At 35.5% G+C, this 12,544-nt stretch overlaps 1 protein-coding gene across 7 annotated transcripts in view; it reads right to left on the reverse strand.

Annotated features, from left to right (window-relative positions):
* Positions 1-723: 723 nt before the first annotated feature.
* The window catches only part of TMEM131L (transmembrane 131 like), a 62,111-nt gene continuing 50,290 nt past the window's right edge, over positions 724-12,544 (reverse strand). For 4 of the 7 annotated variants that reach the window (XM_063310533.1, XM_063310532.1, XM_063310529.1 and 1 more), the window contains 6 exons: positions 11,805-11,929; positions 11,001-11,140; positions 10,369-10,548; positions 8,983-9,061; positions 8,076-8,161; positions 3,238-5,816 (listed from right to left, as the gene is read on the reverse strand). In XM_063310533.1, the coding sequence (XP_063166603.1) occupies positions 5,641-5,816; positions 8,076-8,161; positions 8,983-9,061; positions 10,369-10,548; positions 11,001-11,140; positions 11,805-11,929 (786 nt within the window). In that variant the 3' untranslated portion in view covers positions 3,238-5,640. Of the gene's footprint in view, positions 1,141-2,490; positions 2,634-2,870; positions 2,882-3,233; positions 5,817-8,075; positions 8,162-8,982; positions 9,062-10,368; positions 10,549-11,000; positions 11,141-11,804; positions 11,930-12,544 lie in introns of those variants that run through there. The other 3 variants (XM_063310535.1, XM_063310531.1, XM_063310530.1) reach the window with 3 other exon arrangements.

Raw genomic sequence — 12,544 nt, forward strand, 5'->3', positions numbered from 1 at the left:
CTGTTTTTACATTCTGTAGGTCACTTAGAGCCTATTCTATTTAGCAGGAGAGAAGCCTGTGTAGTAACCAACCAACCAGCTCATGCACCTGCTTTTGTGACTTTATGGCAATATGTAGAAGCGCTGAGGATGTGGCTATCTCTAAAATGAAGGATACATATTTATAAGGTAACACCCCAGCCTCTAGCACTTTTTGAAGCAAGGGGAATTATTTGCAACTTTTTAAAAATACATTTTCATTTTTGGGAATATGGCCTTATATTCAGAATTGTCTTTTGGGGTAACTTCTGGTAGGAACAAAAACTGCTAGAATGGTTGAAGACATGGTTGTGGGGATCTTAAATTTTCTTTGTTTTACAGTTAATGTGTATTACTAAAAAAGCTTCTTGGTTTTTGTTTTGTACAATTATTTGTATGGCTATTTTTTCTATTTATTACTGTTAACTGCCCTGAAATATCAGAAAAAGTAAAATATAAACTTGCTAAATAAAAATATACTAAATAAAAGCTAAAGAAGTCAGAAAATACTGGTTACAAGTAGTTTCCTTCTGAAACAAACAAGGCAAAACTTAAAAGGACTCCTCTTTTTTCCCCAAATGGAAAGTGACCGCCGCCGTAGGGTCAATATTATGATGCCACTGATTCAGGTTTCTTCAACACCACTGTTTGTCTTATTATTTAAGCTACTTTAATAATAGAAAAGAGAAACTCCAGATGCCTTGGTAAAAAAAAAAAATTTATTTTCCATACAAAAGTGCCAAAATAACCACCAACATTGAATTCTAGTTCAACAACCAGCTTATTCTAGTAATCAAAAGAAAAAGCATTTTTAGTTCACATTTTAAAAATAACATTCCTTTTTCACACATTTCCACAATAACCCGAGTCCCTAGGAAGAGGGAAACTGGCATTCCGGTTAGCTGCCGAAGTCCATATATCTAAGTTCATATAGGCACGGAATGGGTTAAATCTCGGGTAGCATTCCTGCTTACATATAACGGTTTGGCTTTCCACCTGAGCTGAATGCTGAGTGGCAGCGCTGACTGGACAGCAATTGTCATAGACGTCATTCTGAGGGGCCCAGATGGAACCGAAGAGTCCAGACATGGGTGACAAACTCCTGGTGCTTGAGAGGTAGGGCTGAAAGACAAGAAAAAATATCCCTGGGAGTACAAAAACCATATACAAAGAAGGGACAAAGAATTTAAGTATTGGTTGGGAAACTGAAGCAAACAAGCTAAAATGGAATAAAATTAAAATGGAAATAAATATTTTAAAAACGCACATTTTGCTGAAGGGCCAGCCATAATCACGTGTGCGTGTCTCGCAGCCCCACATTCTCCAAGCATGTTCCCTGGCTAAAAGTGAACTTCAACCTGGGTTTCCCAAATCCCACTCCTACCTCTTATCACTGTGCCACACTGGGTGTCAATTAATTGCAAATTAGCATTAGGATTCAACGTAGAAACCCTTAAACATTTAGAATAATGGTCTGCCTCCTTAACCTCCCACATTCCTTTGCCCTCCAAAGGACAGAGAAACAAGCCTGAGCTTTCAGTTGCCTGGACTGAGCCTGTACTAGCACGGAACACAAAAAGCTACGTTTCTGTTGTACTGAACTTAGACATGTTGAGATTTGTCTCACCAGCAGAGTCTTCCCCTGCCCCCTAAAGTTAAAAAGCCCTAGTAAATAACAGTCCAAAGTTCTGCTCCATTAAGGAAATGATTAAGATCTTCTGATAGGCCTTTCAAAACTTAGCCACCATATTTCTATCAAAATGAGGAAAGCTGTGATTGACAAAATAACAGGTTCTCTTTGTGCGTCTGGGTGCAGGTGTGCTCAAAAACAGAGCATTCTCAAAGTAGATAGTTCGCTTTCTTTCAAAACTTAAGGTTCAGCACAACGGTTTTTAAGACTGGAAGACAACAGTTTTCCTTAATATAGCAAATATTTCCATAATAAAAGAACTGGATTCTGAAAATTGTACACAGAGCACAAGTAATGCTTTACAAATCCATGAATCGAGTTATCTGTGAAACTGTATGTAGTTGCAGAAGAGTTGCTGAAGAGACTACTTTTCCATTTCTTATGCTATTTTACATATTTTAACAAATTTTATGTTGCCATGATCAATAAGAATTTCAGTTACAGCTGACATTTGTAAAAAAATAATCTATTTTTATACCCAGAAAAAAATATCCAGCATTTTTCCATTTTCCATTACTTGTTCCATCACATGTGTAATAAAAATATGTATTTAAATATGTATAGAACTATGAAATGTACTGAACTCAGAAAATGTATTATTACAAGTATCAAAATTACAATCAAAACTGAAATTGAAACTACTTAGGTTAAATTTTGAAATGTGTATGTTAAAGATCTCACTCTTTTTTTTTAAATCCAAGAATATATAAACAACAACCCCAAGGGATTATATTTGGACTGTAGTAATAGAATGCATGAAAGAGTCCACTTGTAATACTCACTGTTGGGTTGACATAATTTGTGGGCTCCCACGTTGGAGGGTGATTAGGTGGGGTGTTCCATGTAGACTGACAGCTGTGATCAATGAAGCCTGAATTTTGAATTTCATCTGTGCATGGGAAGCCATTATGGTAATTCATATTTTCTTTATTTTAAGAGACAGAAGAGTTTCAGTATTAGTCAACTTTGTGTCAAAGTATGATTCTACATATTATATGAATAAACATATAAAATGCTCACTTATTTACATTATTTATCAGAATTATTATTTAAATCCTAGATCCTGTTTTTATGCCAACAGCAGCAGCTAACAAACTCTGGCCAATGTCCATAAACCAAGAGGGGTCAGCCCAGGTTAGTATTTGAATGGGAGCCCTAGGGCTGTTTGGGAAACTTTAAAATTTCCAAAATAATGCAGTGGCAAACCACTTCCCATTGCTACCATATGACATATCTGCATAGTCCATCACAAATCAATCTGGACTCAAAGTAGATTTCATTTTTATATCCTGTTTTTGTTGTTCATTTTTATAGGAGAGGAGAAGACAGTCCATACTAAACAATAATATCGGTTGGGTGAGTGAAGAACAATATCCATTTCACAGATATTGAAGCTGAAATCTGGGCAGGAGTCTGAAAGGCATATACAAAAGCTAGGATAACAACCAAAGCTGTTCAATGGAATTCTGAATGCCTATTAAGTTCACCAATTTCCATATAAAATACTAACGGTTCTGTGGAAGACTTACCATAGTCATTCACTTCTACCGGACAGTACATGTTGGTAAGTTGGCCATTACAGGATGCATTCCAATCAACAAAACTATTTCAAGATTTTAAAAAAAGGGGAGTGGGGGGAGAAGAATTTCAGAAACACTGAATCAAAACCCACATCTTGGCTCTGTACAAATACTTCAAAAGTCACAACAAAAACATTTTTCTCGTAAAACAGTCCCTTCTAATCTGACATCCTCCAGATGAGGAGAAACAGTTTCTAAGTAGTGATTTATCACATATCACATATTTATCTCACCTCTTTGGCCACCAGTATCAGAAAACAGGATCCAATCTATCATAAAAGACTTGAAGAGCAATAAAGCCCCTGGGGAGGACTTTCTACCTGCTGAACTATTCAAAAAATACCCCAACTGGTGAGGCCCTTTATTGGCAGGTTTATTCACACATATAAATAATACCTGCCATATCCCAGTTGGGTGGAAGATGGCCATAGTAGTTCCCATATATAACAAAGGGAATAAAAAGGACCCTAGCAACTACAGGCCCATTAGTCTAATAGACATTGTGGCTATAATATATGCTAGGTTCCTCTTGAGCAGAGTCAAAAGCTGGGTAGATGAAAAGTGTATTCTTGCAGAAGAACAAGCAGGCTTTAGACAGAGTCAATCCACTATTGACAACTGCTTTGTCTTAACCCACCTAATTATACAATATGTCAGTAAGAGGAAACAACTGTTTGCTGCCTTTATAGACCTTAGTGCAGCATTTGACACAGCAAACAGAAATATTATGGAGGAAACTGACTGCCCTCAAAATACAACCCAAACTTTTGGCATTGATTTACCACATATCACATATTTATACAAGCACTTGTCTGAGAGTACTATTTGGTGTCAATGGAGCCATGACAAGTAGGATCAATACTTCAAAGGGATAAGACAACAATACTTGCACCATTGTTATTCAATTTATAGGTTAATGACTTACCAGGACTAACGAACGGTTCTGAAGTACACATGTCTAAGGCACTAAATACATATTGTAATATTATTATCACATTCGCAAGTAGTGTTGCATAGGCTGTTAAAAAGACTTGGTTCCTACTGTTATAATAACTCTCTGATTATTAATAAATCAAAGTCAAAAATTGTGGCCTTTGGAAAACATCATCATAGCCATGGATGGCAATTAGATGGTGACTCAACAGAGCAACTTAACACCTTTCCTTACCTAGGGGTAATTTTCTCTGAGACTAGATCTTGGCTTCCTCCTCATCAAAGGAGCTCACTTAGAGCAAGGGCATGAGTGAATTTACTGCTCAGATTAAAAAAAACCCACAGCTATCCAGGTTCCTTAGCTGCAATTATCAAAGTATACAAGGCCAAGGTTACGCCTATGCTCTTATATGGAACGGAAGTCTGGGGCTTAAAACATGTATCAGAACAAACACAATCACAGCATCTGAGAAGTATATTGGTGTGGATAAAAGGACTTCAGCTGCTGCAGTTAGTGCTGAATTGGGAATTTATACAATTTGTTCTTTGTCTAAAATCAGGACATACAATTATTGGGCAAAATTAATGCTATGGAAACTGACAGACTCCCAAAATTATGTCTGTTAAAACAGACAAAAATCTCAATTAGTTCTTGGATTGTACAACTGACAAATTACTGTATATTAGGAGCTGTGGTCTCCCTGTCTCTTGTACAACTGGAGAACAAGCTAGATTTGTGCAAGATTGCTGCACAATCTTTGTGCAAGAATCCAAGAATCTTGGATACAGAAGCACAGAAGTATATAGCCATCCTTAGTAAGGTTGGCACACTGAAATAGATGAGCCACTATAAACATACCTTTCAAACTGCTAAGTATTTAAACACAGAAATGCCTGAACATCTTGGGGCAGTATTTACTGGAGCAAGATTCAAGCAGCTGGACACAATGGTTAAATATGGAAGTTTTAACTAAGTCCTTTATAATGAATGTACTTGTATTTGCAGAGCTCCGGAGATAGAAGACGTAACACCCCTTTTATTTGAATGTCAATTGTACAAGAAAGAGATCAGTATCTAGGACTGCATATTAGACAAGCAACCTATCGAGATCCTTATATTAAAACAACGTATTTCATGTACGTTCAGAATTCAAACATTACATATAATACAGCCCTTCATTTGATCAAAACAGTTCAGTTGAGATATGCATATGTGAGTCTGATTGGGGTAAACTGTAGGGGTGATACAGAAATATGATTTGCATTTTTATTCTTTTTTTTTCTTTTTTTCTATTTTTATATATGGTCTTATTAACGTTCTGTGTTTTATATTCTGTACTTTGATATGGCCTAATGGGTAATCAATAATAAATAAATTAAACTAAGCTACAACTCTCAGCCCCTGGCTCCAACACAATCTCAGACTGTGGAGACTAGTAAAAATATATAACAAATAAGAAATAAAAAAACCTGCCCATTATGTAATGAAGGGTTTTCCTGGATCATGCATGGTATATTGTTCTCAAGATGGTAATTCATACTATTTGTCAGGCAGATAGGCTGGGGTGACCACAGATCTCCTGCTGGATAGAGGCCTAGAAAGGCAAATAAAATGTGTAGCACATTATTATATATTAATATGCTATCTATACATTAATAAACACTAGCTTTACAACACTATGCAATTTTGTTTTCCACAACATTGTGTCTCTGCCCAGGTGAAAGATCCAAACAAATAATTGTGTTTTACAATATAGCAGCCATTTAGTTGGCTGAGGCTTATACAATTTTAATATAAAAGTTCCAAGTACAATATATTTGAAGGACAGTAGGCTGAAGATCATCCATCATCTGAATTTATGATGAAAGTAAGGACTATACACTGTATTCAGCCAGTATCAAACTCTGTAAATTCAGGAGATATCTGACAACAGTCTTCTTAAGTACAGATAGTCCTCAGTTAAGGACCACTCTTTCAGTGACTGCTCGAAGTTGCAACAGTGCTGCACGAGTGGTACTTATGACTGGTTCTTGAAGTTCCAGATGTCGCAGCATCCCTGTGGTAACGTGCTCATGATCTGGGCACTTGGCAATCAGCTCACACTTACAGCGGTTGCAGCATCCCACAGTCACACGATTTCCATTTGCAACCTTCCTTGCCAGCTTCCCACAAGCAAAGTCAATGGGGAAGCCAGCAAGGAAGGTTGCAAGTTTTTCCTGCTGCATTTAAACCCAAGGACCACAGCTACAGAGTATGAGATCCCAGGGATCTCTGTAGTGTGTGCTCGTGCCCCAACACCCCCTCCCCTGCCCAGCTGCACCCAGTGGTACAGAGTCGGTCTGAGACTAATAGATTTCAGAGGAAGATGCTGAATTACTATGTTCACAGGACTTTTCCAATCTTTTCTAATCTACCTTCTAGAAGCAGAAATGTTAAAATATAGAGTTTGTGGGGACTAGAAGGTGTAACTGTTTATTTTTTTCTGCAAATGCTGGATGACCAAGTCTTTCTGCTTTAACTACCGTATGTTCCAATTCAGCATTCCCATTCTATGACTTAGATGACAATTAATAAGACCACAAAACAAGCAAAAAGGGCTTAATTTGCTTGTTCATTTATTTGTATTTGGCATAATTTTACACCTGTCTTCTGAAATGTTGCTATATGTCGTTTTCATAATATCTGCCCATAAAAAGCTAAGTAAACCTCATTAGCTATGAAAACAATACATGCAGAAAAATATCTCAATCTATTCAAGTGAAACTTAGTATGCTCGACTAACTTAGAAATGAGGAACTGATTTTAGTTCTGACAAAATTTCTCGTCAGACTTCTTTTAGATTTGTCAGCAATACACTCATCAGCAGTTCCTTTTTCTTTTTTTTTTGGAAAAAACCACATTTTATTTTTATAGTAATTATTACTATAGTAATATAGTAAAAAAAGGATTACAATTTACAGTATAACAATACAAACTAATACAAACTAAAAAAAAGAAAAGAAAAAGAAAAAAATAGGTGCAGCAAAGAAAAAAGAGGAAAAAATAGACAGAAAAAAAATAAGAACATAGAAAAGAAAAAGAAAAGAAATATATAAAGAAGTGACTTCCCCTTCATCACAAGTATAAACAACTTTAGTAACTTGCCACCTTAAAAACTACATTTTTAAAAGTTGCTTAGGTACAACCTTTCCATTTATTTATTTGCCTACAATATGGCAGGCTTTATCTTGTTTTAAATGGATACTGCCTGTAAATTTCATCCACTTCTGATAAAGTGGAATAAGGAGATACAGATGTTTATACTCAATGAAGCTTCAGTTTTCTGAATCAAAGTTACTATTTAGCCTTGACACAATTCATTACAAGTTTCTTCCACGAGAAAAGATTGACATTTCGGTAAATGAGAAATGTAAAAAAGAACAATTAACCGTAACAAAACCTTGAGAAGACTTTATATTTCAATAAAGGGAAAAGGAATACAAGGGAATTTTAATATCTAATGTATTCCTGTAAAGTTAGTCAATTTTAAGCAATGTTTCATCCTAAATAAGCTACCTAGTTTCATTTGAGTTACATAAATCTCAGTGAAACAGAATTAAAGATGGGTTAATCATTAGCCATATAAAATTGGGTATATCAGAAAGAAAATGAATAATGCAAAACAGTTTGGATTACCTACCTTATCATTACAACTAACAAGAATTATCTTACCAATTTCATGTTCGTGGAAATGTACATGAAATTGGTAAGATATTAGTTACAGTATCAGATCTTTGTTTTAACTGTCCAGAGTCACTGTTGAGATGGCTGGTGGACAAATGCAATAAATAAACCAACCAACCAACCAACCTACCTTCATTTTTGTCTTGATCTGTAGTTATGTCAGCGAAGCTGGGGCACAAATTCTCTGGGTACTGCGTGACACTATTCACTTCTCTACTAAAAATAAAGATAAATATTTTTATATTTATTTATTTATATTTATTTTCTAACCCGCCTTTATTATTTTTATAAATATATAAAGGCAGCGAACATACCTAACACTCCTTCCTCCTCCTCTTTCCCCCACAACAACCACCCTGTGAGGTGGGCTGGGCTGAGAGAGAGAGACTGGTTCAAGGTCACCCAGCCAGCTTTCATGCCTAAGGCGGGACTAGAACTCACAGTCTCCTGGTTTCTAGCCCACTGCCTTAACCACTAGACCAAAAATTATATTTTTAATGATCATCACAACTTTTCCATTGCAAAGAATATTGCTATTATTGTTTTCATAAATGGACATCTGTGTATACTCCAGGCATGGTATCCAATCTATGCACAATGTAATCAAATAGAGAAATGGCTAAACAGGTTATTTATCAAAATATTTGCACAGGTAGTATTTAGCTGTTCCTGGCTGATCTCAAAATATAAAGTAGTCAGACTTGGTTAATATTACTAAGAAAATCTAGGACCATAGGTACGCTGAGAAAAAGTATCCTATAGGCTATGGCAAACCATTCCATATTGCTCCCAAAACCATGGACATGATCATGAAGTTACCAGGAGCTGAGCAGGATTTGAAAAAATATTAATATTGTTAGAACAAAAAAAGGGGCATATTTCTTATTTTACATGAAATAAACACTAAAAAAGGCACTACCAAATGTATAAATAAAATTAAAATTAGAACATTTGCTTTTCATTTATTTGTTAGCTATATTTGAAACAGTTGGCCTGTGATTGATCTATAGAAAAGAAGAACTATTAAAAGCCTTTACCTGGTGTTGCAGATGTTGTGGGAGAGATTTAAAGTGATGGGAGTATCAGGTGAAAAATCATTACATGAAATATTTTCCCCTGCACAAAGCAAAACTAAGAATCAGGGCCTGGAATAACATATATACAGTACACTAACTTTGGGACTATATGGATTTAACAGGGCAGTCCCTAACAGGACTTTTTAGTAACTTTCTATAGAGATTTTCTTTCTTTTTTGTAGAGATTCCAAAAAGTCACAGAAAAGAAAAAGACTGAGGAACAGATACAACACACCCATCATGAACTAGCATCTAAGACAATGCCAGTAAGAATTGTCTTAGGATTTGTCTCCTTACCTTCACAAACAATACATATTAAAGCACAATGGCTTTGCCCATTGTCCAATTAAACTATGCTATTAACAACTAATGAGACTATTAAAATGCATTCAAAATAGCAATCCCAATAAATTGAATAAAGGCTAACAAGAAAAACGAATAGGAATTCTTAATGAAAAGACTCAATTGTTTATACAGGTAGTCTTTGCTTAATAACAGTGATTGGGACTGGCCACTCTGTTGCTAAGTGACACAGTCGTAAAGTGTGATGTCACATGACCGTCCCGAATCACAACAGCAGTTGTGGCAGTTCCAACTGCTGTCATTTAGCAAATCTGGCAGAATTGTTAAGCGCAATTTCATGTGATCACCATTTGCTACCTCCTGCTGACTTCCCCATTGACTTTGCTTGTCAGAAGCTGGCAGTGAAGGTCGCAAATGATTATCATGTGACTCCGGGATGGTGCAAATGTCATAATTGTGAGCCAGTTGCCAAGCACCCAAATCATGATCACATGACCAAGTGGACGCTGCAACAGCCATAACTACAAGGACTGGTCATAAGTGTCCTCGTTCAAAGCCATCGTAAGTTCAAAGAGTCACTGAATGAGTGGTTGTAAGTGAGGACTAACTGTAATTAGAGCTCTTAAACTTAAAAATGCCAGAAACAAATACCCCATATGGTCTTTATGTTTAAAGATTTAGTTTGTTTAATAATTATGTACAAATATTTGACTAAGGATATGTTAGTCCTTAGTCAAATATTTGTTGACTGTTTTAAAGGGATTCTGATTAGTTTAATCAGAATCCCTTTAAAATAAACTTAGTCTGGATTTTCTCCCCTCAAGGTATGCCTAATTTAACCCTTTAATAGGATTGATTCAGATTTTTTATTACTCAATTAAGATTATTTACTGAGAAATATTCTGTAATTAGTAGCAATTATTATGAAAAAAATTTTGGATCTTCAGTGTTTAACATCATGTAAGAACATAACATGCAGTAAGCATACAGTGACATTTTCCAAAAGCAGAAAAAACACAGAATACATGTAGAGAACCCACATACTTGAAGGAAGGAAGTGTCTGCTAGGAATCTTCTTATCTCCATCAGAACTGCTGGTGCTGCTCCAGCTTCCCCAACTGCCCCGACTGGCACGTACACTTCCAGAAGAACTTCCACAGTCTGAACTTGAATCTGAACAAAACCTTTCCAAGCACTTCTTCTTGGGCCACTGGTAGAAACCTTCTTGAGGAAGCAGTTAACAAAACCAAACTTTAACACACATATCATTGCATTCTTGCCAATAAGCAAGCATGTGATTACCAAGACATCAGACTTTCTCTTCTATTCCATCTTTTGTTAGATAGAAAAATTAAACAACTTTAATAAATGGCAGAATAAGTACAATATCATTCCTAAACTACCTCTATCCCTGAAGTTTGCAAATCATCACAATTACACTGTATGTATAATCAGGATCAGTAGACTACTTTTGTCACTGGGTCCTATTCTCCTAATCAACAGGAGAATGTAAAGCCTAAGATGTTCTCCTCGTTATAGCGTAAAATCAGTATTTAGTAAATCAAAGTGTTTATTGGATTATTTGATTTGAGGACCCTAATCACAAAAAAGGATTTAAAATGAGAAACTGGAACTGTTTCCTATTATTTGCATCCCATTTACATTTTACTACCTACCTGCTTCTCTGTGTATAGATTTATCATCTCCTTTACAAGTTTCCCCGTTGCTTTGAGCACACCAATTTCTTATATTAAAACTAGTTCTAAGTTCATGTCTTTCACTGCACACATGCTTCAGCTCAGTCTGCTCAGGAACCCTGTAAAAATGTCCCACAAACAAGAAAAAAAAGCCTTATTTTCTCTTTCCACCTTTTGGTCAGTGAATGAATATGTACACAGTCTGTATTTAGATCATTAGATGCTTGGTATTACATATAGTAATTAAATACTGGTACAGTAATTAAATACTTGGTATTAAATACAGTCTGTATTTAGATCATTAGATGCTTGGTATGTGTTAAACTTGAACTGAAACTCCTAGGAGGAAGGAAAGAATACATATTAACAAGTTAATGAATTAAATGAACAGCAATTATAAAATAATGGGTGGAACCAGAGTGTCCCTTTCATGAACAGAACTACTCCAATTTGGCAAAGGGTTCTGATCCAGCCAAAGAATCCTATGAAAAAAATTAGTTTCTTCATTTTCTCTTCCCTCAGAGTCCTTTTTAGCTCTCATAAAACTATTCCAAAATATTGGGAAACCTTTGAAACAGCAGAGGAAATGGTGAAGAAAGAAGAGGAAGGAACTAGAAAAAATGGTCCTTTCTTTCGCAGACATGAACATTCAGAAGAAAAAATACACTCAAGGATTGCTACAATGGAAGCATTCTTTGAACATACCCAATAAAATTTAAGTGGTAGAAACAATGGTGATCTTCTAATTTAAAAATGTGAATATGTAAAGGCAGTGATGCATACCGTGAAGATATGTTAACATGCTTCTTTTTATTCTTTCTATTTGTCCTATGTCTATTCCAGCTTATATTGGGCAACTGTCCCTCTTTCTTCTCTTGAGACCCACTTTTTCGGTGAACTTCTTCCTGCTGAAAGACACAACCAATTCTTAAAATATACATGTGTTAGAACCACATACAATATAACTGATGCAACTACTTGAAAGACTACAGTTTTATGATTCTGAATGTATTAGCATCGATCTTTTTTCTCTTCCTTCTCTGATATCTTTATTCTTTTCTGAGTTAGAAATTCAAACAGGGTTGAAATGGGAGGAAGAATAAGTAATACAGTTTTGACTGACTTAAAAACAGAACAGCATGGCTACAAGCAGACTCACTATAAATTCTCCCTTTGACTTTTCTTCTATTCATTGATATTGCTGTTCTGGTGAGGTTTAAAGTTTCCTGAAAAGTTATTCCAGCTTTAGCTTACTTAGTTGCAAAAAAAAGCTAGCCAATGCTAATCAAAGAGAAAATTAAAGTAAAAATTTCATCCAAATTAAGCACATTTTTATTTTGGTGTTAATATCACTAATCTATAAGCAACCTCACATAGGGCATACAGCATGTACTCAGATCTAAGAGACCATTCAGAGCCTTGGAAAAAATGTTGTATTTTTTACTTAAATCATTTAAACTTTCTAATTTGTAAAAATGGACCTTATTAACCCACTTCAACCAATTGAAAATACTTATAATTTT

This window comes from Candoia aspera, chromosome 8 (assembly GCF_035149785.1).
Source record: "Candoia aspera isolate rCanAsp1 chromosome 8, rCanAsp1.hap2, whole genome shotgun sequence".
NCBI lineage: Eukaryota > Metazoa > Chordata > Lepidosauria > Squamata > Boidae > Candoia > Candoia aspera.